Here is a 27,268-nt window from a genome sequence, read left to right on the forward strand (position 1 = left end):
GGAAAAATAAAGAACAAAAAATTTCCTCTCGGTCTATTTACCCTATTTTACCCTATCTATATCCTTTTTGAATAACTGTGGCATAGAATACTATAAAATTATTATTTTATTTCACTTTTATACTTTTCTTAGGAGCAGCTACCACAGAAATATCTGGAAAAACAAGACGAGGCAACCACTGCAGACCACAGCCAGGAACAAATCTAAACCACACCCAAAGCATCCCAGGGTGAGGTTTATAAAGAAAGTCAGAGGCTGGCAACAGAGGGAAAACCTGACAGGTTCTCAGGGTCATAGAGTTCACTGCTGCAGAAACAGACAACTCTCAGATAACAACCCGTGCTGTCAATCTCTGGGATTTTCCAACACTTGCTGCCAATGGAGTGTCAGCCGACCGTGACACCTATGTGACAACCCCTCACTATTTTTGTGTGAAATATCTACTCCAGAGATGGGGCAAAATCATCACATCTAAACAATAGAGAAATCTAGGCAGGAAGAATATATATTTTACAAGCATTTATTAACAAAACAACAAGTTTGGAAATGCAATTATATACAATGTGATATACTTCAGAATTCCTATCTCCAATCTGGGGCTGCGCTTTTTAGCAAATAAAGCAGTGGGCAACCTGAGATTAGTGAATTATCTACATATAATCCAGTATCAAAACATTTTACAAATGTTCATAAAGGCTCTCTCTGGGTTTGTAGAGCTCACACTGCTGAGGGTTGTGAGATCTCACAACCTGGAAGTTCCTTTCAGGGGACATTAGGGACAATTCCAAAAGTTTTGGTACTGGATTATATTTAGAAGATTCACTAATCTGCGGCTCGCCACTGTATTAGTAAATAAAAAAAGGCAGCCACAGATTTGTGATAAGCACTATTTAAAGTGCGCTAGAAATTGGAGGATGGCACCCCCCGTAACAATGTCAGCAGCAGATCCCCCTATCAGTGCAGCATGACCACATTTTTTGCTTCAATCTTTTTCCCTATTTTCCTTCTTCAAAACCTAGGTGTGTCTTATGGTCAGAAAAATACAATAAGTTTAAAAAGAAAGAAAATGCTTCTTTCCCTCACCAATTCTTACTTGAGGAATTGTAGCCAATTTTTGGATAAAACCCTTTGAATTATAGTACATCAAGATGCTTTCTCGCGTGTGATTCATCTGACAGCATCACCTCATTAACGATAAAAAAACATTTGCCAAATTCTGAAAACAATAATGGCTGCTGCACTCTGTTAGTTTTCTGATGTCAGCAAGACTTGATTTACCAGTTAAACATTTCAATTATTCACAACATGAAAAAAGTTCCTTCCTTGTGCGGCTTCTTCACCTGTTTAACAAGATCTGATTTCTGAGAATTACATTTTCCAGATTTAGAACATAAAAATTGTTTATTTTGTGTGATTGTTTTGATGCCTAACAAGACCTGATTTCCTAGTAAAACATTTACCACATTCTGAGCATGAAAACATCTTTTCCTCTGTGTGAGATCTTTGATGCCTAACAAGAACTGATTTCTGAATAAAACATTTCCCACATTCTGAACATGAAAATGGCTTCTCCCCTGTATGAGATCTTTGATGCACAACAAGATTTGATTTCTGAATAAAACATTTCCCACACTCTGAACATGAAAATGGCTTCTCCCTTGTGTGAGATCTTTGATGCACAACAAGTTTTGCTTTCTCAATAAAACATTTCCCACATTCTGAACATGAAAATGGCTTTTCCCCTGTGTGAGATCTTTGATGCACAACAAGATTTGATTTCTGAATAAAACATTTCCCACATTCTGAACATGAAAATGGCTTCTCCCCTGTGTGAAATCTTTGATGACAAACAAGATCTGATTTCTGAATAAAACATTCCCCACATTCTGAACATGAAAATGGCTTCTCCCCAGTATGAAATCTTTGATGCACAACAAGTTTTGATTTCTGAATAAAACATTTCCCACACTCTGAACATGAAAATGGCTTCTCCCCTGTGTGATTTTTGTGATGTCTAACAAGGTGTGATTTCTGGATAAAACATTTCCCACATTCTGAACATGAAAACTGCTTCTTTCCAGTGTGATATTTTTGATGCGTTACAAGATTTGATTTCTGACTAAAACATTTCTTACATTCGGAACATGAAAATGGCTTCTCCCCTGTATGAGATCTTTGATGGTTAACAAGATCTGAATTCCTGGTGAAACATTTCCCACATTTTGAACATAAAAATGGTTTCTCCCTTGTAGGAGCCGTTTCTTGTTCCACATCCCTTCTGTAACTGTTATTTTGCTTAAAATTCTGTGATAAGTTGGAATTTTGGACTTGTTTGGAAAGATCAGATGATAGAGCTTTCCGAGGAAGGACTGGAAGTATATCTAGGATACCAGCATGCTCTTCATATGTATCATGTGTGATATCTTCAGAATTCATAACAGATGATGAAAGTATTAGATTTCCATCTGAACTCCCAATACAGTCATCTGCTAAAAATAAACACAATGTTACTAGTTTTTAATGATATCTTGAAAGTACATTTATTTTTTTTTTATACCATAACAGCAGAAATTAAATTAGAGAAAAAAAAATCATTCTGAATCTGTTTTCCAATTTTGAGATCATAAGCCTGATTTACACGTTGCAATTTCGTATGCGATATCGTATGCGATTTTCCACGCCCCCATCGTATGTGTGGCACGTTCAATTTGTTGAACGTGCCGCACAAACGATTAACCCCCGTCACACGTACTTACCTTCCATACGACCTCGATGTGGGCGGCGAACGTCCACTTCCTGGAGTGGGAGGGACGTTCGGCGTCACATCGACGTCACGCGGCAGCCGGGCAATAGAAGCGGAGGGGAGGAGCTGAGCGGGACGTAAACATTCCGCCCACCTCCTTCCTTCTGCATTGTGGGCCGGGAGCTGCAGGACGCAGGTAAGATCTGTTCATCGTTCCCGGGGTGTCACACACTGCAATGTGTGATACCCCGGGTACGATGAACAATCTGACGTGCAATTCTAGAGAAAGGTACGATGTGTATGCGAAGAACGTTTTACCGTTCAATCGCAATCGCACGTACCTGTCACACACTGCAATGTACCTTACAATGCCGGGTGTGCGTCACTTACGACGTAACCCCGCCGACACATCGTAAGATACATTGCAGCGTGTAAAGCAGGCTTAAGAGATACATTTTCGTTAATTCAGACCTCCCATTCCCCTGTCTCCAGGATATCTCTCCAGTAGCACCAGTTCTCTGGAATGTGCTACAGTAAATAATCTGACTGATTGTCACAATGTGAAGATATCAAAGGACAGTGGGCTCCTATACTGTTCCTCACGCTAGGAGACCCTAAGCTGTCCCTAATCTCTGGATTACCTCTGAAGGTGGAGATGCCCTTGTACTGTAACCTCACTATTCTCCTGACTAGATCTAATCTGTGATTTCCCAGGGAAGGAAAGTGAAAGAGTATGATGGAATTAAAGATTAAGACAGACGGGAAAACTAAAACTTAGGCACACTGCAAACTCACAGAAACAAACAGTGAGAGACTAAGGAGAAAAGCAAGAGCAGGAAGGCAGTAACAAAAGGACATCAATGGTTAACACCACAACAGTTCACAGCAGTAATGCACAGCAACCACCCGTTAGTCTGTATCACAACACCTCACCAGACCAGTATAGGCAAACTATAGCTGGCATCAATGGAATAGTCCAACCAGCATATACAGGAGGGGAGAGAATGATACTGGCTTCCCGCAGCATGTGAGCAAAAACACTAAATAGCAGCCCAGCAGAGATTAACTCTTGCTAGCCTGCCTGTCTGTGGTTTGATGCCTGTGTCTCCCTGCACTGCTCACGGACATCAGTGAAGTTAGCAGGCAGAGTGTATTTTCCACAGATCCTGACACCGCCTTGACAGTTGAATAACCTACAAACATCTCTGTGACATTGGTCCACAACATGGACAATTCCAAGACGAAAATAAAATAGTTACGGACAGATGCTGGAAATTTAACGGGGATGTCATGGACTATGACGTTGATGGTCTATCCAAAGGCTTCGTAACCAAAGCAGGTAGCAGGGTCTTGTGGTCTGTGCAGATAAACATTTGGGCTCCAATTCATCAAGACCAGCAATGGACACTGAAAAATGACACCAGGGACTGGGAGTGAGATTTCTGGCAAAGGGAATTGCCAATTTTGGTAAAGCTGGTTAAAACTGGCGTGACCACACACACACACACACACACACACACACGACTTTGAAGTCATCAAAGTTTCTTAAACAATTAACCTTAGAATACAACTGATGGAATCCATAAGAGAGTGGGGCTCCTGAGAAATTGCTCAATTTGACTCCTCCCAAAGCTGGCCATGACTGTAACTAGGGCTTAATTTTGGAGTAGAGCTGATTTACTGGAGAACACAGTAATTATGAACCCTCTGCAGGTCTTTGAGTTGTCTTCATAATGACATAGAGAAGACACTAGAAACAAATAGCGGAAGAAAAACAGCAAAACACCTAAAAATATAAACACAAAATTAGTGCAGAAAGTACATGAGTAGATATCTCTTACAGGATAGAGCTGGAGGAAACACATCCGGAGGAGCATCGGGGTATTCTTGTTTACAGTCCTGTGGGAGAAGAGGACGAGGACATCTCTCTGGTGTTGTCCTCTTACTGGATAGACCTGGAGGAGACACATCCGGAGGAGCATCGGGGTATTCTTGTTTACAGTCCTGTGGGAGAAGAGGATGGGGACATCTCTCTGGTGTTGTCCTCTTACTGGATAGAACTGGAGGAGACACATACAGGGACTGAATTCATTCCTTACATACAGATAATTATAGGCTGTGTGTATTTAGTCCTGTCTATTACCTGGTGATGTGAGGGGCTGGGGAACCTCCATCATGACGTCCTTGTACAGATCTTTGTGTCCTTCTAAATACTGCCACTCCTCCATGGAGAAATAGACGGTGACGTCCTGACACCTTATAGGAACCTGACACATACAATGATACCGTCACCCCCAATCCCTTCATAGCGTTACTGTATAATGTCCCAGCATTCCCAGCAGTGTCACCTCTCCAGTCAGCAGCTCAATCATCTTGTAGGTGAGTTCTAGGATCTTCTGGTCATTGATGTCCTCATGTATCGGGGGGTGAGGTGGAGGCCCCGTGATTGGGCTCAGGAGTCTTCCCCATCCCTCAGACACAGGGGCCTGACAGCGCTCACTAGAGGTCTTCTTCACTACTGTGTAATCCTGGTTATGGAGAGACACAGTAATAAATCTCACTCCAGACATTTCCAGAGTCCTCACCTCTCCAGTTCTGTCCATCTGTTATTCCCATAGATAAGAATGATGTAATGTGACGTCATCAGAATCTCTCACCTCTCCAGTAAGCCGGAAGAGGATCTCTAGGGTGAGGTGTAATATCCTCTCCGCCATCTTGTCCCTGTCCATATCCATCCTTCACGGGGCAATCAGGAGAATTCTCTTCTATAGAAGATCTCCACTGAGAGGATCCGATATTGTAGGGACCTGAATGGGGAGAAGATGACGATGTAACATCATAGAGAATCCGCTGTAATAATACAAATTACTGGAGAGAATAAGGGGAAACATATGAGGATTCAGAACGTTCGCTCTTGTCTCGTATGGACTGGAACATAAATTGAATTGCTGACTAAAGCGGGCTTTAGACGCTACAATATATCTAACGAGATGTCGGCGGGGTCACGTCGTAAGTGACACACATCCGGCATCGTTAGTTATATCGTAGCGTGTAACAGCTATGAACGAGCAGAAATACTCACCTTCTCGTTCATTGTTGACACGTCGCTCATTTTCTAAAAATCGAACGTCCTGTTGTTCAATGTTCCCGAGGCAGCACACATCGCTCCATGTGACACCCTGCGAACGATGAACTGCAGCTTACCTGCGGCCGCCGGCAATGTGGAAGAAAAGAGGTGGGCGGGATGTTTACGTCTCGCTCATCTCCGCCCCTCCGCTTCGATTGGCCGGCCGCTGTGTGACGTCGCTGTGATGCCAAACGTCCCTCCCCCTTCAGGAAGTGGATGTTCGCCGCCCACAGCGAGGTTGTTTGGAAGGTAAGTACGTGTGACGGGGGTTACAATATTGTGCGACACGGCCGTGCCGCACAAACGATGGTGTCGGGTGCGATCGCACAATAAATTGAAACGTGTAAAGCAGGCTTTAGACGTCTCCTCCGCTCCCAATCACTGGTTATTTTGGTCAATGCTTCAGCCACTGATTGACGGCAGAGATCACGTTTGTTATCAGTGACTAAACTGTCAGGAAATCCAGAGACTGGTGGGGACCCCAGCAGCGGGGGCACAGGAGTAATGGGGGGATCATTATGTGTTACTATTGTTAAAAAAAATTGTTTAAAAGAACAGAGAGTCCAACAATTTTTTTTATCTCTACTGGCTAACACGGTACAAAGATATATTTTACTATTGTTAGTATTTTACAGTAGTCAGTGTTGTGAATGTCAGTTATGCTTTGGCTGCTGTGAGGCTCCCTCTTGTGGCCAGGAATGGTTTGGTCAGAGACCAGGTGTGTTGAGCTATGGGCGTTTCCATTGCTAACTCTCTGCCTATTTAAACCCTGATCTGATAGCAGGCTACGCCGGATGTCAGTTGTTCCTTGTTCACCAGCCTGCTTCATCCTGCTCCAGACCACATCTACCTCAGATAAGTGCTTTGCTCTTTATTTGTTGTTTGGTTCTTTTGGCTGTTACCTGAGTTATTATTATTATTATTATTATTATTTATTATTATAGCGCCATTTATTCCATGGCGCTTTACAAGTGAAAGAGGGTATACGTACAACAATCATTAACAGTACAAGACAGACTGGTATAGGAGGAGAGAGGACCCTGCCCGCGAGGGCTCACAGTCTACAGGGAATGGGTGATGGTACAATAGGTGAGGACAGAGCTGGTTGCGCAGTGGTCTACTGGGCTGAGGGCTATTGTAGGTTGTAGGCTTGTTGGAAGAGTTTGTCATTTGCTGTGGTTGTTGTCAGTTTATTTGCATGCAGGGATCTTCCCTCTCAGTTGCTTAGCTGGGAAGCTCCCTACAGCTATGTTTGGAGTATTGCTCCTGTAAGTCCATGTGTTTGCTTCTTCTTAAATTTGTAATGATTCCTGCTTTATATTCATTGGTATGACAAGAGAGCCTGGTATAGGATGGAGTTCAGATCTAGTGATCTGAGGGCTTTTTTGTACTATTAGGTATTTGGATTTTTGCAGGAATTTTCTCTGGCCACCATCAGTCCCTTTCCTGTCATGTCCTATTTAGTCAGTAGGGCCTCACCTTTTGCTAATCCTATCATCTGTGTATTGTGTTTTCCTATATCACCGCAGTCTTTGAATGTGGGGGGATTGCTATTCTTTATCTATTTTCTGAGACAGAGAGTTATTCATCTTTCCTTCCTTTAGGATAGCTAGCTTCTCCGGCTGGGTTCGCGGTGCACAGGATGTTAGTTCACCCCTCGGCTACTTCTAGTGTTGATGGTTAGTAAGGGGATGGCGGCCGGATTAGTTGCCAATGCTCTTGTCACCTTTTACCAATGATTTATTGTGGTCTTCCATGGTTCCAGATCATAACAAGTCAGTTTTTTCTATCTACTAATAAATCCTATATATTCAGGCCACACACACACAACAAGCAGTTTCCTCCTCGGAGTCGGCAGCTGAATACGTTCCTCATAGACTCATCTTCCATATCTCTAATTCTCCTCTCATTTACCGACACTGGAATCAGCATCAGCAAAACTGCAGGAGAAATTCATTACACGTGAGAGGAGAAATAATGGCTTCATGATGAGGACGAGATCTTCATCCTCTTCTGTGTCTCTATAAACAGATTTGTCCGGAGTCAGTCAATGACCCCATCACCACCACTAAAGAGGAAAATGTCTACATGGACGGGGGTTTACTTTAGGCATTTTTCTTTTTTTTTTTCTAACCCATGTTATGTTTTGTAGGGGGCATTTTCCCCTTAGGCTTCTGTATATTACATGAAAAAGTCTAGAAAATTAAGCAGATTCTCGTTGCTCCCCTGTCTCCACTCATTTTTGATCATGGTGATCTGTTTAGTTGCCATGGTAATTAGAGGCCTAATGATGGTTTTTGAGTCTGCAATGTACAAAGTCTATTAATCTCTGCCAGAGGCTGCTTCCAATAAGCTGTTAGGCCTCAAATACATCAGACTGAATTCAGCGGCGGCTTCTGATAGTGGAGGAGATTGGTCGCTGTAGAATATATATGGAGTCTCCCGACAGATGACGTCAGGGCAGAGAAGGATCCGGCATGCTGAATTTCAGAGACTGATCTGTTTCTTCTTCCTGGAGATAATCCTCTGCTTTAGGAGTCTGGAGGCGCCTCTCTCATAGTGACCACAGGAAAGCTGGAGTGTTGGTGTATGGGGGAGTCGGGAGAGAAGCCGTCAACGCGGTCTGTGCAATCTATGTGTCCTGGGGTTTATCAGTATATACACACCTCCTCTGAAAGACCACAGAGACTGCAACATCATTAATCAAGAGGCACGACTAACCAAACAACACCACGAAGATCAAGGAGATCTCCAAACCAACACCACGAAGATCAAGGAGATCTCCAAACCAACACCACGAAGATCAAGGAGATCTCCAAACCAACACCACGAAGATCAAGGAGATCTCCAAACCAACACCACGAAGATCAAGGAGATCTCCAAACCAACACCACGAAGATCAAGGAGATCTCCAAACCAACACCACGAAGATCAAGGAGATCTCCAAACCAACACCACGAAGATCAAGGAGATCTCCAAACCAACACCACGAAGATCAAGGAGATCTCCAAACCAACACCACGAAGATCAAGGAGATCTCCAAACCAACACCACGAAGATCAAGGAGATCTCCAAACCAACACCACGAAGATCAAGGAGATCTCCAAACCAACACCACGAAGATCAAGGAGATCTCCAAACCAACACCACGAAGATCAAGGAGATCTCCAAACCAACACCACGAAGATCAAGGAGATCTCCAAACCAACACCACGAAGATCAAGGAGATCTCCAAACCAACACCACGAAGATCAAGGAGATCTCCAAACCAACACCACGAAGATCAAGGAGATCTCCAAACCAACACCACGAAGATCAAGGAGATCTCCAAACCAACACCACGAAGATCAAGGAGATCTCCAAACCAACACCACGAAGATCAAGGAGATCTCCAAACCAACACCACGAAGATCAAGGAGATCTCCAAACCAACACCACGAAGATCAAGGAGATCTCCAAACCAACACCACGAAGATCAAGGAGATCTCCAAACCAACACCACGAAGATCAAGGAGATCTCCAAACCAACACCACGAAGATCAAGGAGATCTCCAAACCAACACCACGAAGATCAAGGAGATCTCCAAACCAACACCACGAAGATCAAGGAGATCTCCAAACCAACACCACGAAGATCAAGGAGATCTCCAAACCAACACCACGAAGATCAAGGAGATCTCCAAACCAACACCACGAAGATCAAGGAGATCTCCAAACCAACACCACGAAGATCAAGGAGATCTCCAAACAAGTCAGAGACAAAGTGGTGAGAAGAACAAGTCAGGGTTGGGTTCTTATCATCAAATAGAAAGAACATGGTTCCACAATAAACCTGCCAAGACAGGCCGCCCACCAAACCTCTCAGCCCAGACAAGGAGGGCATTAATCAGAGGCAGCGCAGAGACCAAAGGTGACCCTGAAGGAGCTATAGAGTTCCCAAGCAGAGACCGGAGTATCTGTCTATAAGACCACAATAACCCATACACTCCATAGAGCCGGCCTTTATGGAAGAGGGGCCAGAAAAAAAGTCTTTACTTATAGCCAAAACTTGGAAGCCTCCTATATACAGCCTGTGCCCCCATACAGACCTCTATATACAGCCTGTGCCCCCATACAGACCTCTATATACAGCCTGTGCCCCCATACAGACCTCTATATACAGCCTGTGCCCCCATACAGACCTCTATATACAGCCTGTGCCCCCATACAGACCTCTATATACAGCCTGTGCCCCCATACAGACCTCTATATACAGCCTGTGCCCCCATACACACCTCTATATACAGCCTGTGCCCCCATACAGACCTCTATATACAGCCTGTGCCCCCATACAGACCTCTATATACAGCCTGTGCCCCCATACACACCTCTATATACAGCCTGTGCCCCCATACACACCTCTATATACAGCCTGTGCCCCCATACACACCTCTATATACAGCCTGTGCCCCCATACACACCTCTATATACAGCCTGTGCCCCCATACAGACCTCTATATACAGCCTGTGCCCCCATACACACCTCTATATACAGCCTGTGCACCATATAGCCTCATATACTTTATTACCCAAGATAGTTTCTGTATACTCTGTGAGCCCCACACAGCCTCCTATATACCTGATCTCCATATACCCCCTATATACAACATGTGCCCATACACATGGAGAAACACCCACCTGCAGAGCCGCACACTAGATATATAATACCCTGCACCTACCTCCACCTGCAGAGCCGCACACTAGATATATAATACCCTGCACCTACCTCCACCTGCAGAGCCGCACACTAGAAATATGGCTGCTCTGTGCTTACAGGACCTGTGATGATGTCACAGGGAGGGGAGGAGTCAGGGGTCACATGATCAGCTCCTCAGTGTATGCAGGACTCTACCGCCACCTGCAGAGCCGCACACTAGATATATGGTAGAGTCTAGATCCCAGTGGCCAGAAGGACCTCTGCTGACGTCACGCCCATGTGACCGGCCTCTTGTGTGGGAGGAGCCTGTAGTTCCCGGCAGTCAGTGCGCAGTTGCCGTACAAGCAGCAGGATGTTTCCCCTCTTCCCTGCTTCTGCTGTTTCCAGCCCTGGGTGTGATATAACAGGAGGTAATATCTGATGGAGCTTATCATGTATGAGCCTCAGGGGGAAATAAAAAGGGATTGTAGGTCACCGTCTCTGGGTGCAATAGTGTGCAGCAGTAAGTGCGATGCTCTGCCTGTGGGAAGGGAGAGAGAGAGGGTGCGATGCTCTGCCTGTGGGAAGGGGGGGGAGAGAGGGTGCGATGCTCTGCCTGTGGGAAGGGGGGGGGAGAGAGGGTGCAATGCTCTGCCTGTGGGAAGGGGGAGAGAGAGGGTGCGATGCTCTGCCTGTGGGAAGGGGGAGAGAGAGGGTGCGATGCTCTGCCTGCGGGAAGGGGGAGAGAGAGAGAGGGTGCAATGCTCTGCCTGTGGGAAGGGGGGGGGGGGAGAGAGAGGGTGCGATGCTCTGCCTGTGGGAAGGGGGGGAGAGAGAGGGTGCGATGCTCTGCCTGTGGGAAGGGGGGGGGGGGAGAGAGAGGGTGCGATGCTCTGCCTGTGGGAAGGGGGAGAGAGAGGGTGCGATGCTCTGCCTGTGGGAAGGGGGAGAGAGAGGGTGCGATGCTCTGCCTGTGGGAAGGGGGAGAGAGAGAGAGGGTGCAATGCTCTGCCTGTGGGAAGGGGGGGGGGAGAGAGAGAGGGTGCGATGCTCTGCCTGTGGGAAGGGGGAGAGAGAGAGAGGGTGCGATGCTCTGCCTGTGGGAAGGGGGGGGGGAGAGAGAGAGGGTGCGATGCTCTGCCTGTGGGAAGGGGGAGAGAGAGGGTGCGATGCTCTGCCTGTGGGAAGGGGGAGAGAGAGAGAGGGTGCAATGCTCTGCCTGTGGGAAGGGGGAGAGAGAGAGGGTGCGATGCTCTGCCTGTGGGAAGGGGGAGAGAGAGGGTGCGATGCTCTGCCTGTGGGAAGGGGGAGAGAGGGTGCGATGCTCTGCCTGTGGGAAGGGGGAGAGAGAGAGGGTGCGATGCTCTGCCTGTGGGAAGGGGGAGAGAGAGGGTGCGATGCTCTGCCTGTGGGAAGGGGGAGAGAGAGAGAGAGGGTGCGATGCTCTGCCTGTGGGAAGGGGGAGAGAGAGAGAGGGTGCAATGCTCTGCCTGTGGGAAGGGGGTGAGAGAGAGAGGGTGCGATGCTCTGCCTGTGGGAAGGGGGTGAGAGAGAGGGTGCGATGCTCTGCCTGTGGGAAGGGGGTGAGAGAGGGTGCGATGCTCTGCCTGTGGGAAGGGGGTGAGAGAGAGGGTGCGATGCTCTGCCTGTGGGAAGGGGTGAGAGAGAGAGGGTGCGATGCTCTGCCTGTGGGAAGGGGGTGAGAGAGAGAGGGTGCGATGCTCTGCCTGTGGGAAGGGGGTGAGAGAGAGAGGGTGCGATGCTCTGCCTGTGGGAAGGGGGTGAGAGAGAGGGTGCGATGCTCTGCCTGTGGGAAGGGGGTGAGAGAGAGGGTGCGATGCTCTGCCTGTGGGAAGGGGGTGAGAGAGAGAGGGTGCGATGCTCTGCCTGTGGGAAGGGGGTGAGAGAGAGAGGGTGCGATGCTCTGCCTGTGGGAAGGGGGTGAGAGAGAGAGGGTGCGATGCTCTGCCTGTGGGAAGGGGGTGAGAGAGAGAGGGTGCGATGCTCTGCCTGTGGGAAGGGGGTGAGAGAGAGAGGGTGCGATGCTCTGCCTGTGGGAAGGGGGTGAGAGAGAGAGGGTGCGATGCTCTGCCTGGGGGAAGGGGGAGAGAGAGGGTGCGATGCTCTGCCTGGGGGAAGGGGGAGAGAGAGGGTGCGATGCTCTGCCTGGAGGAAGGGGGAGAGAGAGGGTGCGATGCTCTGCCTGGGGGGAGGGAGAGAGAGGGTGCGATGCTCTGCCTGGGAGGAGGAAGAGAGAGAGAGGGTGCGATGCTCTGCCTGGGGGAAGGGGGAGAGAGAGGGTACGATGCTCTGCCTGGGAGGAGGAAGAGAGAGAGAGGGTGCGATGCTCTGCCTGGGGGGAGGGAGAGAGAGAGGGTGCGATGCTCTGCCTGGGGGGAGGGAGAGAGAGAGGGTGCGATGCTCTGCCTGGGGGGAGGGAGAGAGAGAGGGTGCGATGCTCTGCCTGGGGGGAGGGAGAGAGAGGGTGCGATGCTCTGCCTGAGGGAAGGGGGAGAGAGAGGGTGCGATGCTCTGCCTGGGGGGAAGGGGAGAGAGAGAGAGGGTGCGATGCTCTGCCTGGGGGGAAGGGGAGAGAGAGAGAGGGTGCGATGCTCTGCCTGGGGGGAAGGGGAGAGAGAGAGAGGGTGCGATGCTCTGCCTGGGGGGAAGGGGAGAGAGAGGGGGTGCGATGCTCTGCCTGGGGGGAAGGGGAGAGAGAGGGGGTGCGATGCTCTGCCTGGGGGGAGGGGGAGAGAGAGAGAGGGTGCGATGCTCTGCCTGGGGGGAGGGAGAGAGAAAGAGGGTGCGATGCTCTGCCTGGGGGGAGGGAGAGAGAAAGAGGGTGCGATGCTCTGCCTGGGGGGAAGGGGAGAGAGAGAGAGGGTGCGATGCTCTGCCTGTTGGGAGGGGGAGAGAGAGAGAGGGTGCGATGCTCTGCCTGGGGGGAGGGGGAGAGAGAAAGAGGGTGCGATGCTCTGCCTGGGGGAAGGGGAGAGAGAGAGGGTGCGATGCTCTGCCTGGGGGGAGAGAGGGTGCGATGCTCTGTCTATGAGGGAAGGGGTAGAGAGTGCGATGCTCTGTCTGTGGGGGAGTCGCAGAGCAGCACCCAGGGTCCCTTTCCTCTTTTCCCATTAGAGGCATGGAGCGGGGGGATAGATCCAAGAGGAGGGGATTGGAGCGGTCACTGTATATGAAGAACATTGGATATTAAAGGTGGAACCAGAGATCACAAAGGGCTGAATTCCACAATGATCTGTGACTGATACTGATGGGTTTATTAGCAGGTGATTATCAGCGCATTCATTATACACAGTTTATGGGAATTTGTGGCATTATTATTATTACTAATTATTTGTCATTTTTCTTTATAGAGTTCGGGGCAATGTCGGCTCAACAGAGAATTCTTCCTCATCCACTGAATATGAAGGTTTCATCTATTGGAGAGAATCCCACAAGTGACATAAGAGGATATCTCTGTGTATACATTCTCTGCACTGTGTATTATATGGGGTGTACTTATATATTCTCTGTACTGTGTATTATATGGGGTGTACTTATATATTTTCTGTGCTGTGTATTATATGGGGTGTACTTATATATTCTCTGTGCTGTGTATTATATGGGGTGTACTTATATATTCTCTGTGCTGTGTATTATATGGGGTGTACTTATATATTCTCTGTGCTGTGTATTATAAGGGGTGTACTTATATATTCTCTGTGCTGTGTATTATATGGGGTGTACTTATATATTCTCTGTACTGTGTATTATATGGGGTGTACTTATATATTCTCTGTGCTGTGTGTTATATGGGGTGTACTTATATATTCTCTGTACTGTGTATTATATGGGGTGTACTTATATATTCTCTGTGCTGTGTATTATAAGGGGTGTACTTATATATTCTCTGTGCTGTGTATTATATGGGGTGTACTTATATATTCTCTGTACTGTGTATTATATGGGGTGTACTTATATATTCTCTGTACTGTGTATTATATGGGGTGTACTTATATATTCTCTGTGCTGTGTATTATAAGGGGTGTACTTATATATTCTCTGTGCTGTGTATTATATGGGGTGTACTTATATATTCTCTGTACTGTGTATTATATGGGGTGTACTTATATATTCTCTGTGCTGTGTATTATAAGGGGTGTACTTATATATTCTCTGTGCTGTGTATTATATGGGGTGTACTTATATATTCTCTGTACTGTGTATTATATGGGGTGTACTTATATATTCTCTGTACTGTGTATTATATGGGGTGTACTTATATATTCTCTGTGTTGTGTATTATATGGGGTGTACTTATATAATGTTTGTATTGATGCTTCTTGTAATCTTCTATCATGGTAAGTTGTCATTTGCTTGTGTCTTGGTGATGTGATGATTCGGTGACGGTGTTTGTTCCCCCCTCAGAGGTTGTGTGGGTTTTATAAGTGGCCGCATTCACTTTGATATTGTCATGTAAGAGCAGTCATCTGTGTGAAACGCGGTGATGGACAGGGTGTCCTTTTTTTCACATCGTGCTTTTTCACTGTCTTTAATAAATTTTCTTTTAATGAAGCTGTTTCTGGATTTCCTCTCTTATTTGGGGTCTCATAGACGCTGCCATCACTAATCTAGGACTTAGTGGCAGATATGGGCTGCTATTAACTCCTTATTACCCCGATTACCATCACACCAGGGCAATCTAGATGATCTGGGTAAAGTGCTGGGATTGTCACATCTAATGATGTGGCAATCCGGGAGGCTGCAGGCTGATATTTTTAGGCTGGGGGGGGGGCAGCCTAATAACCATAGGCCTCCCCAGTCTGAGAATACAAGCCCCCAGTTGTGAGGCTTTATCTTCGCTGGGTATCAAAATTGAGGGGACTGCACGCTGTTATTTATTTTACTGTACAATATAGACCCACCCACCGGCGTCTGGTTGCAGTCAGACAGCTGTCAGTCAGTGTGGGGGCGCATCTGACTGCAACTAATCACAGCCACCAGTGAGCAGGGGAAGCCATGAATATGTATGAGCCTAATGAGGAGCCCGGGAAGAAGAATGAGAGGCCGTGGGAGCAGTGTGACAGCCGCGCCGGTGATCGGTGAGTATGAAGTGCTTGCTCCTACCCCTTTGTGCCGGATTCTGGTCCCCATAGACTTTACATGGGGACCAGCATCTGACCAGACATCGGGGATCAATCCCCCAATGACCCGGAATCAGCGGGGGATTGATCTGCCCGTCCTCCGAAACGCAGGGACAAAAGACAAACAGAATTGACATGCTGCTGCTTTTTTTTTCTTCCACAAAAACTGCAAGGGAAAAAAAAAACAACGTGTGCACAGCCTGTCTGAATTCTCATAGACTTTGCTGGGGAAGGCAATGCATGCAGTTTTGGGCAACAAACTGCACCCAAAAACGTGGCAAAAAACGCAGCGTGCGCACAGGGCCTAAAAAGATGGAATTGCTGCTACACAACTTCCCAGACCTGTGACAGTGGCCGGTGTGTAATGTGTGGCAGATGGACAGGAGGTATGAGAATGGCCTCTGACCGCACCACAGCCTTAGCTCTTCATTGTATTACCTGGCCGGTGTGTAATGTGTGGCAGATGGACAGGAGGTATGAGAATGGCCTCTACCGCACCACATCCTTAGCTCTTCATTTTATTACCTGGCCGGTGTGTAATGTGTGGCAGATGGACAGGAGGTATGAGAACGGCCTCTACCGCACCACATCCTTAGCTCTTCATTGTATTACCTGGCCGGTGTGTAATGTGTGGCAGACGGACAGGAGGTGTGAGAGCGGCCTCTGACCGCACCACATCCTTAGCTCTTCATTATATTACCTGGCCAGTGTGTAATGTGTGGCAGATGGACAGGAGGTGTGAGAACGGCCTCTGACCGCACCACATCCTTAGCTCTTCATTGTATTACCTGGCCGGTGTGTAATGTGTGGCAGATGGACAGGAGGTGTGAGAACAGCCTCTGACCGCACCACATCCTTAGCTCTTCATTATATTACCTGGCCGGTGTGTAATGTGAGGCAGATGGACAGGAGGTATGAGAACGGCCTCTGACTGCACCACATCCTTAGCTCTTCATTATATTACCTGGCCGGTGTGTAATGTGTGGCAGATGGACAGGAGGTGTGAGAACAGCCTCTACCGCACCACAGCCTTAGCTCTTCATTGTATTACCTGGCCGGTGTGTAATGTGTGGCAGACGGACAGGAGGTATGAGAACGGCCTCTACCGCACCACAGCCTTAGCTCTTCATTGTATTACCTGGCCGGTGTGTAATGTGTGGCAGACGGACAGGAGGTGTGAGAACGGCCTCTACCGCACCACATCCTTAGCTCTTCATTTTATTACCTGGCCGGTGTGTAATGTGTGGCAGATGGACAGGAGGTATGAGAACGGCCTCTGACCGCACCACATCCTTAGCTCTTCATTATATTACCTGGCCAGTGTGTAATGTGTGGCAGACGGACAGGAGGTATGAGAACGGCCTCTGACCGCACCACATCCTTAGCTCTTCATTATATTACCTGGCCGGTGTGTAATGTGTGGCAGACGGACAGGAGGTGTGAGAACGGCCTCTACCGCACCACAGCCTTACCTCTTCATGTTATTACCTGGCCGGTGTGTAATGTGTGGCAGACGGACAGGAGGTGTGAGAACGGCCTCTACCGCACCACAGCCTTACCTCTTCATTGTATTACCTGGCCGGTGTGTAATGTGTGGCAGACGGACAGGAGGTATGAGAACGGCCTCTACCGCACCACAGCCTTAGCTCTTCATTGTATTATCTGGCCGGTGTGTAATGTGTGGCAGACGGACAGGAGGTGTGAGAACGGCCTCTACCGCACCACATCCTTAGCTCTTCATTTTATTACCTGGCCGGTGTGTAATGTGTGGCAGATGGACAGGAGGTATGAGAACGGCCTCTGACCGCACCACATCCTTAGCTCTTCATTATATTACCTGGCCAGTGTGTAATGTGTGGCAGACGGACAGGAGGTATGAGAACGGCCTCTGACCGCACCACATCCTTAGCTCTTCATTATATTACCTGGCCGGTGTGTAATGTGTGGCAGACGGACAGGAGGTGTGAGAACGGCCTCTACCGCACCACAGCCTTACCTCTTCATGTTATTACCTGGCCGGTGTGTAATGTGTGGCAGACGGACAGGAGGTGTGAGAACGGCCTCTACCGCACCACAGCCTTACCTCTTCATGTTATTACCTGGCCGGTGTGTAATGTGTGGCAGACGGACAGGAGGTGTGAGAACGGCCTCTACCGCACCACAACCTTGGCTCTTCATTATATTACCTGGCCGGTGTGTAATGTGTGGCAGACGGACAGGAGGTGTGAGAACGGCCTCTACCGCACCACAGCCTTACCTCTTCATGTTATTACCTGGCCGGTGTGTAATGTGTGGCAGACGGACAGGAGGTGTGAGAACGGCCTCTACCGCACCACAACCTTGGCTCTTCATTATATTACCTGGCCGGTGTGTAATGTGTGGCAGATGGACAGGAGGTATGAGAACTGCCTCTGACCGCACCACATCCTTAGCTCTTCATTATATTACCTGGCCGGTGTGTAATGTGACGCCCTGGGCAAGCCAGGGGTCACAGGTCATGATACCACCACACACCCCACATTCCCTGCAGGAACACCAAGGTCAGAACACAAAATCCTTGTTGTCTTCCTCCAGGGGCTGATGTCCACACAAGGGGGTGGGCCAGGTGGTTGGCTCCGCCCACCGAGGAGTTCACAGTCCTGGAGGCGGGAAAACCAGGAGGGGAGTTGTTACGAACCGGCGCCGCCATAGCCGCAAGCAGCCTGCTGCGGTTCCTGTTGCGCCCAGGCGCCGGCTGCCGTTCTTGGCCGTGCCTCGGGTCATCCAGTTGGCTGTTCCTTCCACCACATCTAAGTGTGGAGAGGCGGCTAGTGCGCATGCGTGCGCCGATTTACCCCAGCCAGAGTTTAAGCCCGGTGTTTTGCCTAGTGAGCATGCTCAGCCTGTTTGTGTTATGTCTGAGACTAAGTCCTCAGTTCAGGCTACTGAGCATGCTCAGGCACTTAGTGCATCAGAGGCTAGGTCCGGTAAGGACCTCACTGAGCATGTCCGTGAGGTGGCAGGCCCTGATAGGGCAGAGGGTGTCAGGTGTCCTGATGACGTGGCAACTCCGGACTGGCTCGCAGAGGCCCGCCCCTATGATCTGGCACCTCAGTATTGGTCGTCAGACGATGACTGGTGAAGTGTTTGGGGCGTGGCTGCCATGAGGTCATCAATGACGTGGCAGTTCCGGATAGGTCGCATGTGACGTCACTGATGACATGGCACTCTGCTATTGGACCTTGGTTCCACCCTGGGTTTGGGGCGGACCCAGGTTATAAAAGGGGCTGGAGACAACATGGAGGTGCGCAGTCTTCACTTTTGCTCAGTCAGAGCACACCTCCATGTTAGAGCCTCATTGCGGCATAAGCCTATGTTGGGAAGCGTTGGGTAGGGTTAGGCGAACGGTGCCTGTCACGCCAAGATTCGTGGCTCGGCACATCAGGGTCAGGCGCCGTGCTTCCCTCCTGCCGTTCCAGTCTTGCTATAGCAGCCCAGTGGCGTTAACTGGGTTGCGGCTGCTGTGCTTCCTGTCCGATTGTGCCCCCTACACACACGGACAACGCACCTGCTGCGCCACCTGTCCGATTGTGCCCCCTACGCACACGGACAACGCACCTGCTGCGCCACCTGTCCGATTGTGCCCCCTACGCACACGGACAACACACCTGCTGCGCCACCTGTCCGGTTGTGCCCCCTACGCGCACGGACAGTGTACCCCAGGACCCCTGTGGAGTTAACAGGGTGTTCCTTATCCTCCTCGGCTTCCCGGTCAACGCTACTGGTGTACCCATCTGGCCTGACGTGTCCTACACACACGTGGCCAGTCGAGAGGTGGCCAGAAACGCTAATCGGAGGACCGCTCAGCCTGACGTGTCCTACACACGTGGCCGACAGGGCGCTTTCGTGGCGGTCTTCCGGTCAACGCTACCTGGTTACCACCCGGCCTGACGTGTTTCCTGCACACGTGGTTGGTGTAGCGCTAGGTGCACCAAAACGCTAATCGGGTTGTCGTCCGGTCTGACGTGACCGGTTCCCAGAGTTCCTGGGTTGTCTCGGAGCCATCCAGCTCTATGGTCTCCGCCTAGCCCTCAGGTGCCAGCAGCTCCTTTGTCATCTGGAGCACGGTGGGCCCCGATTGGCGATTAGGATATATACCCCCTGGTCCTAATCTGCCGGTCCCCCCGTAACAGGAGTGCAGTGCAGTGCAGTGCAGTAGAGAGATGAAGTTTAGAGTTGAAGTGAAGTGGTAGAGGAGCAAGAGAGAGGAGTTAAGGTGGAAGAGAAAGTGACAGTTAGAGCCTGAAGTTGGTCCGGGTGTGTGCCCCGGACTGAGACAGCAAGGTTGGCACACGGGGGTGACCGTTTGCAGGAGAGGCTGATCGGAGGTTGCCGAATGGACCGTGGACGGGTGGTGGCCCGGCGGTACCGGAGCGGTATACGAAGAGAAGCCAGCACCATAGGCAGGGGCCTTTCGGATCCCGGCAAGGCTAGGAGTCGTCGTGAATTTGCCAAATCCGTCAGTGAAGGGGACCTCCTGGGTCTCCCAACAGCCAAAGTCCCGATTGAAGGCAACCGTCCAACCATATTGGAGAGACACCGCCACCGCCAGGGCACCAGTTTCTCAGGGCCAGCGCCTGCGGGCAAAAGAGGGGCTCCTCCGGCTCATATCCAAGCTGGGGAGCGGGTTACCGGTGGGAATCCATCGCTACCAACAACCGTATTTAGGTGCAGGAAAGAGACAGTCACCGCTAACTTGCAGGGAACATCAACACCGCAGCCGTCCGAGGGAGCCGTCCAACCAGCCGCTTGTTTACCGTGAACTGTGTCATCATCCTTGGGCTGAGTGAGTACCTCCGTGCCGTGCGGCACAGCGCTGCCCCTGCACCTCAACAGGCCCCATAACCCGCCTGTCAACCATACTAACTCTCCATCATCGGGCCCCGGGACCACTAAACCCCCTACCCATGGAGGGGAGGGCCAACATCTAGCTGCTCCATACCATCACTCCCGGGATCCCCACACAGAGCAGCGGTGGTATCCACACAATCACCACAACCGTGGGTGGCGTCACGGACAATAAATCCCCCAAACCAAACCCCTTTTCACTCACGGGCGAGGAGCGTCGCTCGAGTCCCCGAGATCCGGCACATCGCTCGAGCCACCGAGCAGCAGAGGCCGCAGCGGCAGCCGGACCCGAGCAGAGGGAGAGAGCGGCGTCCCCTCCTCCGCCCGCGACCGTAATGTGTGGCAGATGGACAGGAGGTATGAGAACGGCCTCTGACCGTACCACATCCTTAGCTCTTCATTGTATTACCTGGCCGGTGTGTAATGTGTGGCAGACGGACAGGAGGTATGAGAACGGTCTCTGACCGCACCACAGCCTTAGCTCTTTATTATATTACCTGGCCGGTGTGTAATGTGTGGCAGACGGACAGGAGGTATGAGAACGGCCTCTGACCGCACCACATCCTTAGCTCTTCATTGTATTACCTGGCCGGTGTGTAATGTGTGGCAGACGGACAGGAGGTATGAGAACGGCCTCTTCCGCACCACATCCTTAGCTCTTCATTGTATTACCTGGCCGGTGTGTAATGTGTGGCAGATGGACAGGAGGTATGAGAACGGCCTCTGACCGCACCACATCCTTAGCTCTTCATTGTATTGCCTGGCCGGTGTGTAATGTGTGGCAGACGGACAGGAGGTATGAGAACGGCCTCTGACCGCACCACATCCTTAGCTCTTCATTGTATTACCTGGCCGGTGTGTAATGTGTGGCAGAAGGACAGGAGGTATGAGAACGGCCTCTGACCGCACCACATCCTTAGCTCTTCATTGTATTGCCTGGCCGGTGTGTAATGTGTGGCAGACGGACAGGAGGTGTGAGAACGGCCTCTGATCGGACCACATCCTTAGCTCTTCATTGTATTACCTGGCCGGTGTGTAATGTGTGGCAGACGGACAGGAGGTATGAGAACGGCCTCTGACCGCACCACATCCTTAGCTCTTCATAGTATTACATGGCCAGTGTGTAATGTGTGGCAGACGGACAGGAGGTATGAGAACGGCCTCTGACCGCACCACATCCTTAGCTCTTCATTTTATTACCTGGCCGGTGTGTAATGTGTGGCAGACGGACAGGAGGTATGAGACCGGCCTCTGACCGCACCACATCCTTAGCTCTTCATTTTATTACCTTTCCGGTGTGTAATGTGTGGCAGACGGACAGGAGGTATGAGAACGGTCTCTGACCGCACCACAGCCTTAGCTCTTTATTATATTACCTGGCCGGTGTGTAATGTGTGGCAGACGGACAGGAGGTGTGAGAACGGCCTCTGACCGCACCACATCCTTAGCTCTTCATAGTATTACCTGGCCGGTGTGTAATGTGTGGCAGATGGACAGGAGGTATGAGAACGGCCTCTGACCGCACCACATCCTTAGCTCTTCATTGTATTACCTGGCCGGTGTGTAATGTGTGGCAGACGGACAGGAGGTATGAGAACAGCCTCTGACCGCACCACATCCTTAGCTCTTCATTATATTACCTGGCCGGTGTGTAATGTGCAGCAGACGGACAGGAGGTATGAGAACGGCCTCTGACCGCACCACAGCCTTAGCTCTTTATAATATTACCTGGCCGGTGTGTAATGTATGGCAGACGGACAGGAGGTATGAGACCGGCCCCTGACCGCACCACATCCTTAGCTCCTCATTGTATTACCTGGCCGGTATGTAATGTGTGGCAGACGGACAGGAGGTATGAGACCGGCCTCTGACCGCACCACATCCTTAGCTCTTCATTTTATTACCTGTCCGGTGTGTAATGTGTGGCAGACGGACAGGAGGTGTGAGACCGGCCTTTGACCGCACCACATCCTTAGCTCTTCATTTTATTACCTGTCCGATGTGTAATGTGTGGCAGACGGACAGGAGGTGTGAGAACGGCCTCTGACCGCACCACATCCTTAGCTCTTCATTGTATTACCTGGCCGGTGTGTAATGTGTGGCAGACGGACAGGAGGTATGAGAACGGTCTCTGACCGCACCACATCCTTAGCTCTTCATTATATTACCTGGCCGGTGTGTAATGTGTGGCAGACGGACAGGAGGTGTGAGAACGGCCTCTGACCGCACCACATCCTTAGCTCTTCATAGTATTACCTGGCCGGTGTGTAATGTGTGGTAGACGGACAGGAGGTGTGAGAACTGAATAGGATAACTGAAGTGAGCACTAATATATATATTATGAGTGCAAGCCAAAAATTACATACTATATACGGATAAGGCTGCACATCAAACTTAGATAATAGTATAATGCCTCAAGCATATGGACAAATATTGGAATATACAATGAAAAATGCTACTTGCTAATTTGAACATGTGAATAATGAATTGCATACCTGCCATGAATATTAGGAAAAAGGAGATATTTAGCAATCGCATTGATCAATGTAACTGAGCCCCAAGGCCTCGTCAAGGCATATCTCTATATTGGGGTCCCTAGCTCTGTGACCCTAACTGTGTGTCATCTCATTGCAATTAAAAACTGCTATGGGTGGAGAGGGGTAACTAAGGACTTTCTTATATAGGAGATGGAAAAAACATGGCCGAAAGGGGCGGAGCTGTGTTCACATTCAGAAAAAAACTACATATAACTGAATAGGATAACTGAAGTGAGCACTAATATATATATTATGAGTGCAAGCCAAAAATTACATACTATATACGGATAAGGCTGCACATCAAACTTAGATAATAGTATAATGCCTCAAGCATATGGACAAATATTGGAATATACAATGAAAAATGCTACTTGCTAATTTGAACATGTGAATATTAGTGCTCACTTCAGTTATCCTATTCAGTTATATGTAGTTTTTTTCTGAATGTGAACACAGCTCCGCCCCTTTCGGCCATGTTTTTTCCATCTCCTATATAAGAAAGTCCTTAGTTACCCCTCTCCACCCATAGCAGTTTTTAATTGCAATGAGATGACACACAGTTAGGGTCACAGAGCTAGGGACCCCAATATAGAGATATGCCTTGACGAGGCCTTGGGGCTCAGTTACATTGATCAATGCGATTGCTAAATATCTCCTTTTTCCTAATATTCATGGCAGGTATGCAATTCATTATTCACATGTTCAAATTAGCAAGTAGCATTTTTCATTGTATATTCCAATATTTGTCCATATGCTTGAGGCATTATACTATTATCTAAGTTTGATGTGCAGCCTTATCCTTATATAGTATGTAATTTTTGGCTTGCACTCATAATATATATATTAGTGCTCACTTCAGTTATCCTATTCAGTTATATGTAGTTTTTTTCTGAATGTGAACACAGCTCCGCCCCTTTCGGCCATGTTTTTTCCATCTCCTATATAAGAAAGTCCTTAGTTACCCCTCTCCACCCATAGCAGTTTTTAATTGCAATGAGATGACACACAGTTAGGGTCACAGAGCTAGGGACCCCAATATAGAGATATGCCTTGACGAGGCCTTGGGGCTCAGTTACATTGATCAATGCGATTGCTAAATATCTCCTTTTTCCTAATATTCATGGCAGGTATGCAATTCATTATTCACATGTTCAAATTAGCAAGTAGCATTTTTCATTGTATATTCCAATATTTGTCCATATGCTTGAGGCATTATACTATTATCTAAGTTTGATGTGCAGCCTTATCCGTATATAGGAGGTGTGAGAACGGCCTCTGACCGCACCACATCCTTAGCTCTTCATTGTATTACCTGGCCGGTGTGTAATGTGTGGCAGATGGACAGGAGGTATGAGAACGGCCTCTGACCGCACCACATCCTTAGCTCGTCATTGTATTACCTGGCCGGTGTGTAATGTGTGGCAGATGGACAGGAGGTATGAGAACGGCCTGTGACCGCACCACATCCTTAGCTCTTCATTGTATTACCTGGCCGGTGTGTAATGTGCGGCAGACGGACAGGAGGTATGAGAACGGCCTCTGACCGCACCACAGCCTTAGCTCTTTATTATATTACCTGGCCGGTGTGTAATGTGTGGCAGATGGACAGGAGGTATGAGAACGGCCTCTGACCGCACCACATCCTTAGCTCTTCATTGTATTACCTGGCCGGTGTGTAATGTGTGGCAGACAGACAGGAGGTATGAGAACGGACTCTGACCGCACCACATCCTTAGCTCTTCATTGTATTACATGGCCAGTGTGTAATGTGTGGCAGACGGACAGGAGGTATGAGAACGGCCTCTGACCGGACCACATCCTTAGCTCTTCATTGTATTACCTGGCCGGTGTGTAATGTATGGCAGACGGACAGGAGGTATGAGAACGGCCTCTGACCGGACCACATCCTTAGCTCTTCATTGTATTACCTGGCCGGTGTGTAATGTATGGCAGACGGACAGGAGGTATGAGAACGGCCTCTGACCGCACCACATCCTCAGCTCTTCATTATATTACCTGGCCGGTGTGTAATGTGTGGCAGACGGACAGGAGGTATGAGAACGGCCTCTGACCGCACCACATCCTTAGCTCTTCATTGTATTACCTGGCCGGTGTGTAATGTGTGGCAGATGGACAGGAGGTGTGAGAATGCCTCTGACCGCACCACATCCTTAGCTCTTCATTGTATTACCTGGCCGGTGTGTAATGTGTGGCAGATGGACAGGAGGTATGAGAACGGCCTCTGACCGCACCACATCCTTAGCTCTTCATTGTATTACCTGGCCGGTGTGTAATGTGTGGCAGACAGACAGGAGGTGTGAGAACGGCCTCTGACCGCACCACATCCTTAGCTCTTTATTATATTACCTGGCCGGTGTGTAATGTGTGGCAGATGGACAGGAGGTATGAGAACGGCCTCTGACCGCACCACATCCTTAGCTCTTCATTGTATTACCTGGCCGGTGTGTAATGTGTGGCAGACAGACAGGAGGTATGAGAACGGACTCTGACCGCACCACATCCTTAGCTCTTCATTGTATTACATGGCCAGTGTGTAATGTGTGGCAGACGGACAGGAGGTATGAGAACGGCCTCTGACCGGACCACATCCTTAGCTCTTCATTGTATTACCTGGCCGGTGTGTAATGTATGGCAGACGGACAGGAGGTATGAGAACGGCCTCTGACCGCACCACATCCTCAGCTCTTCATTATATTACCTGGCCGGTGTGTAATGTGTGGCAGACGGACAGGAGGTATGAGAACGGCCTCTGACCGCACCACATCCTTAGCTCTTCATTGTATTACCTGGCCGGTGTGTAATGTGTGGCAGATGGACAGGAGGTGTGAGAACGGCCTCTGACCGCACCACAACCTTAGCTCTTCATTGTATTACCTGGCTGGTGTGTAATGTGTGGCAGATGGACAGGAGGTGTGAGAACGGCCTCTGACCGCACCACATCCTTAGCTCTTCATTATATTACCTGGCCGGTGTGTAATGTGTGGCAGATGGACAGGAGGTGTGAGAACGCCTCTGACCGCACCACATCCTTAGCTCTTCATTGTATTACCTGGCCGGTGTGTAATGTGTGGCAGATGGACAGGAGGTATGAGAATGGCCTCTGACCGCACCACATCCTTAGCTCTTCATTGTATTACCTGGCCGGTGTGTAATGTGTGGCAGACAGACAGGAGGTGTGAGAACGGCCTCTGACCGCACCACATCCTTAGCTCTTCATTGTATTACCTGGCCGGTGTGTAATGTGTGGCAGAAGGACAGGAGGTATGAGAACGGCCTCTGACCGCACCACATCCTTAGCTCTTCATTGTATTGCCTGGCCGGTGTGTAATGTGTGGCAGACGGACAGGAGGTGTGAGAACGGCCTCTGATCGGACCACATCCTTAGCTCTTCATAGTATTACATGGCCAGTGTGTAATGTGTGGCAGACGGACAGGAGGTATGAGAACGGCCTCTGACCGCACCACATCCTTAGCTCTTCATTGTATTACCTGGCCGGTGTGTAATGTGTGGCAGACGGACAGGAGGTATGAGAACGGCCTCTGACCGCACCACATCCTTAGCTCTTCATAGTATTACATGGCCAGTGTGTAATGTGTGGCAGACGGACAGGAGGTATGAGAGCGGCCTCTGACCGGACCACATCCTTACCTCTTCATTGTATTACCTGGCCGGTGTGTAATGTGTGGCAGACGGACAGGAGGTGTGAGAACGGCCTCTGATCGGACCACATCCTTAGCTCTTCATTGTATTACCTGGCCGGTGTGTAATGTGTGGCAGATGGACAGGAGGTGTGAGAACGGCCTCTGACCGCACCACATCCTTAGCTCTTCATTGTATTACCTGGCCGGTGTGTAATGTGTGGCAGACAGACAGGAGGTGTGAGAACGGCCTCTGACCGCACCACATCCTTATCTCTTCATTTTATTACCTGGTATAACGTTACTCACTGATTGATGGCCCTGACAGAAGTTATGAAGCATAGAACGACCGCCCTATTTGGCTGCTTTCACACATCCGGCTTTTGCAATGCGGCACAATCCGGCACTTTGCAGGAAAACCGCAACCGGTTTTTTTTGCTGCCGGTTGCGTTTTTCCTGCATAGACTTTAATTAGTGCCGCATTGTGCCGCATGGGCT

The 27,268-nt window shown here is 49.3% G+C and overlaps 1 protein-coding gene across 1 annotated transcript in view; it reads right to left on the reverse strand.

Moving 5' to 3' along the window:
* Positions 1-27,268, reverse strand: part of LOC142313113 (uncharacterized) — a 297,964-nt gene that overhangs the window by 230,463 nt on the left and 40,233 nt on the right. Inside the window, 1 exon segment of the mRNA XM_075352098.1 lies at positions 1,481-2,493. Coding sequence (XP_075208213.1) covers positions 1,481-2,493 — 1,013 coding nt within the window.

Source organism: Anomaloglossus baeobatrachus, chromosome 5 (genome assembly GCF_048569485.1).
Source record: "Anomaloglossus baeobatrachus isolate aAnoBae1 chromosome 5, aAnoBae1.hap1, whole genome shotgun sequence".
NCBI classification, from domain to species: Eukaryota; Metazoa; Chordata; class Amphibia; order Anura; family Aromobatidae; genus Anomaloglossus; species Anomaloglossus baeobatrachus.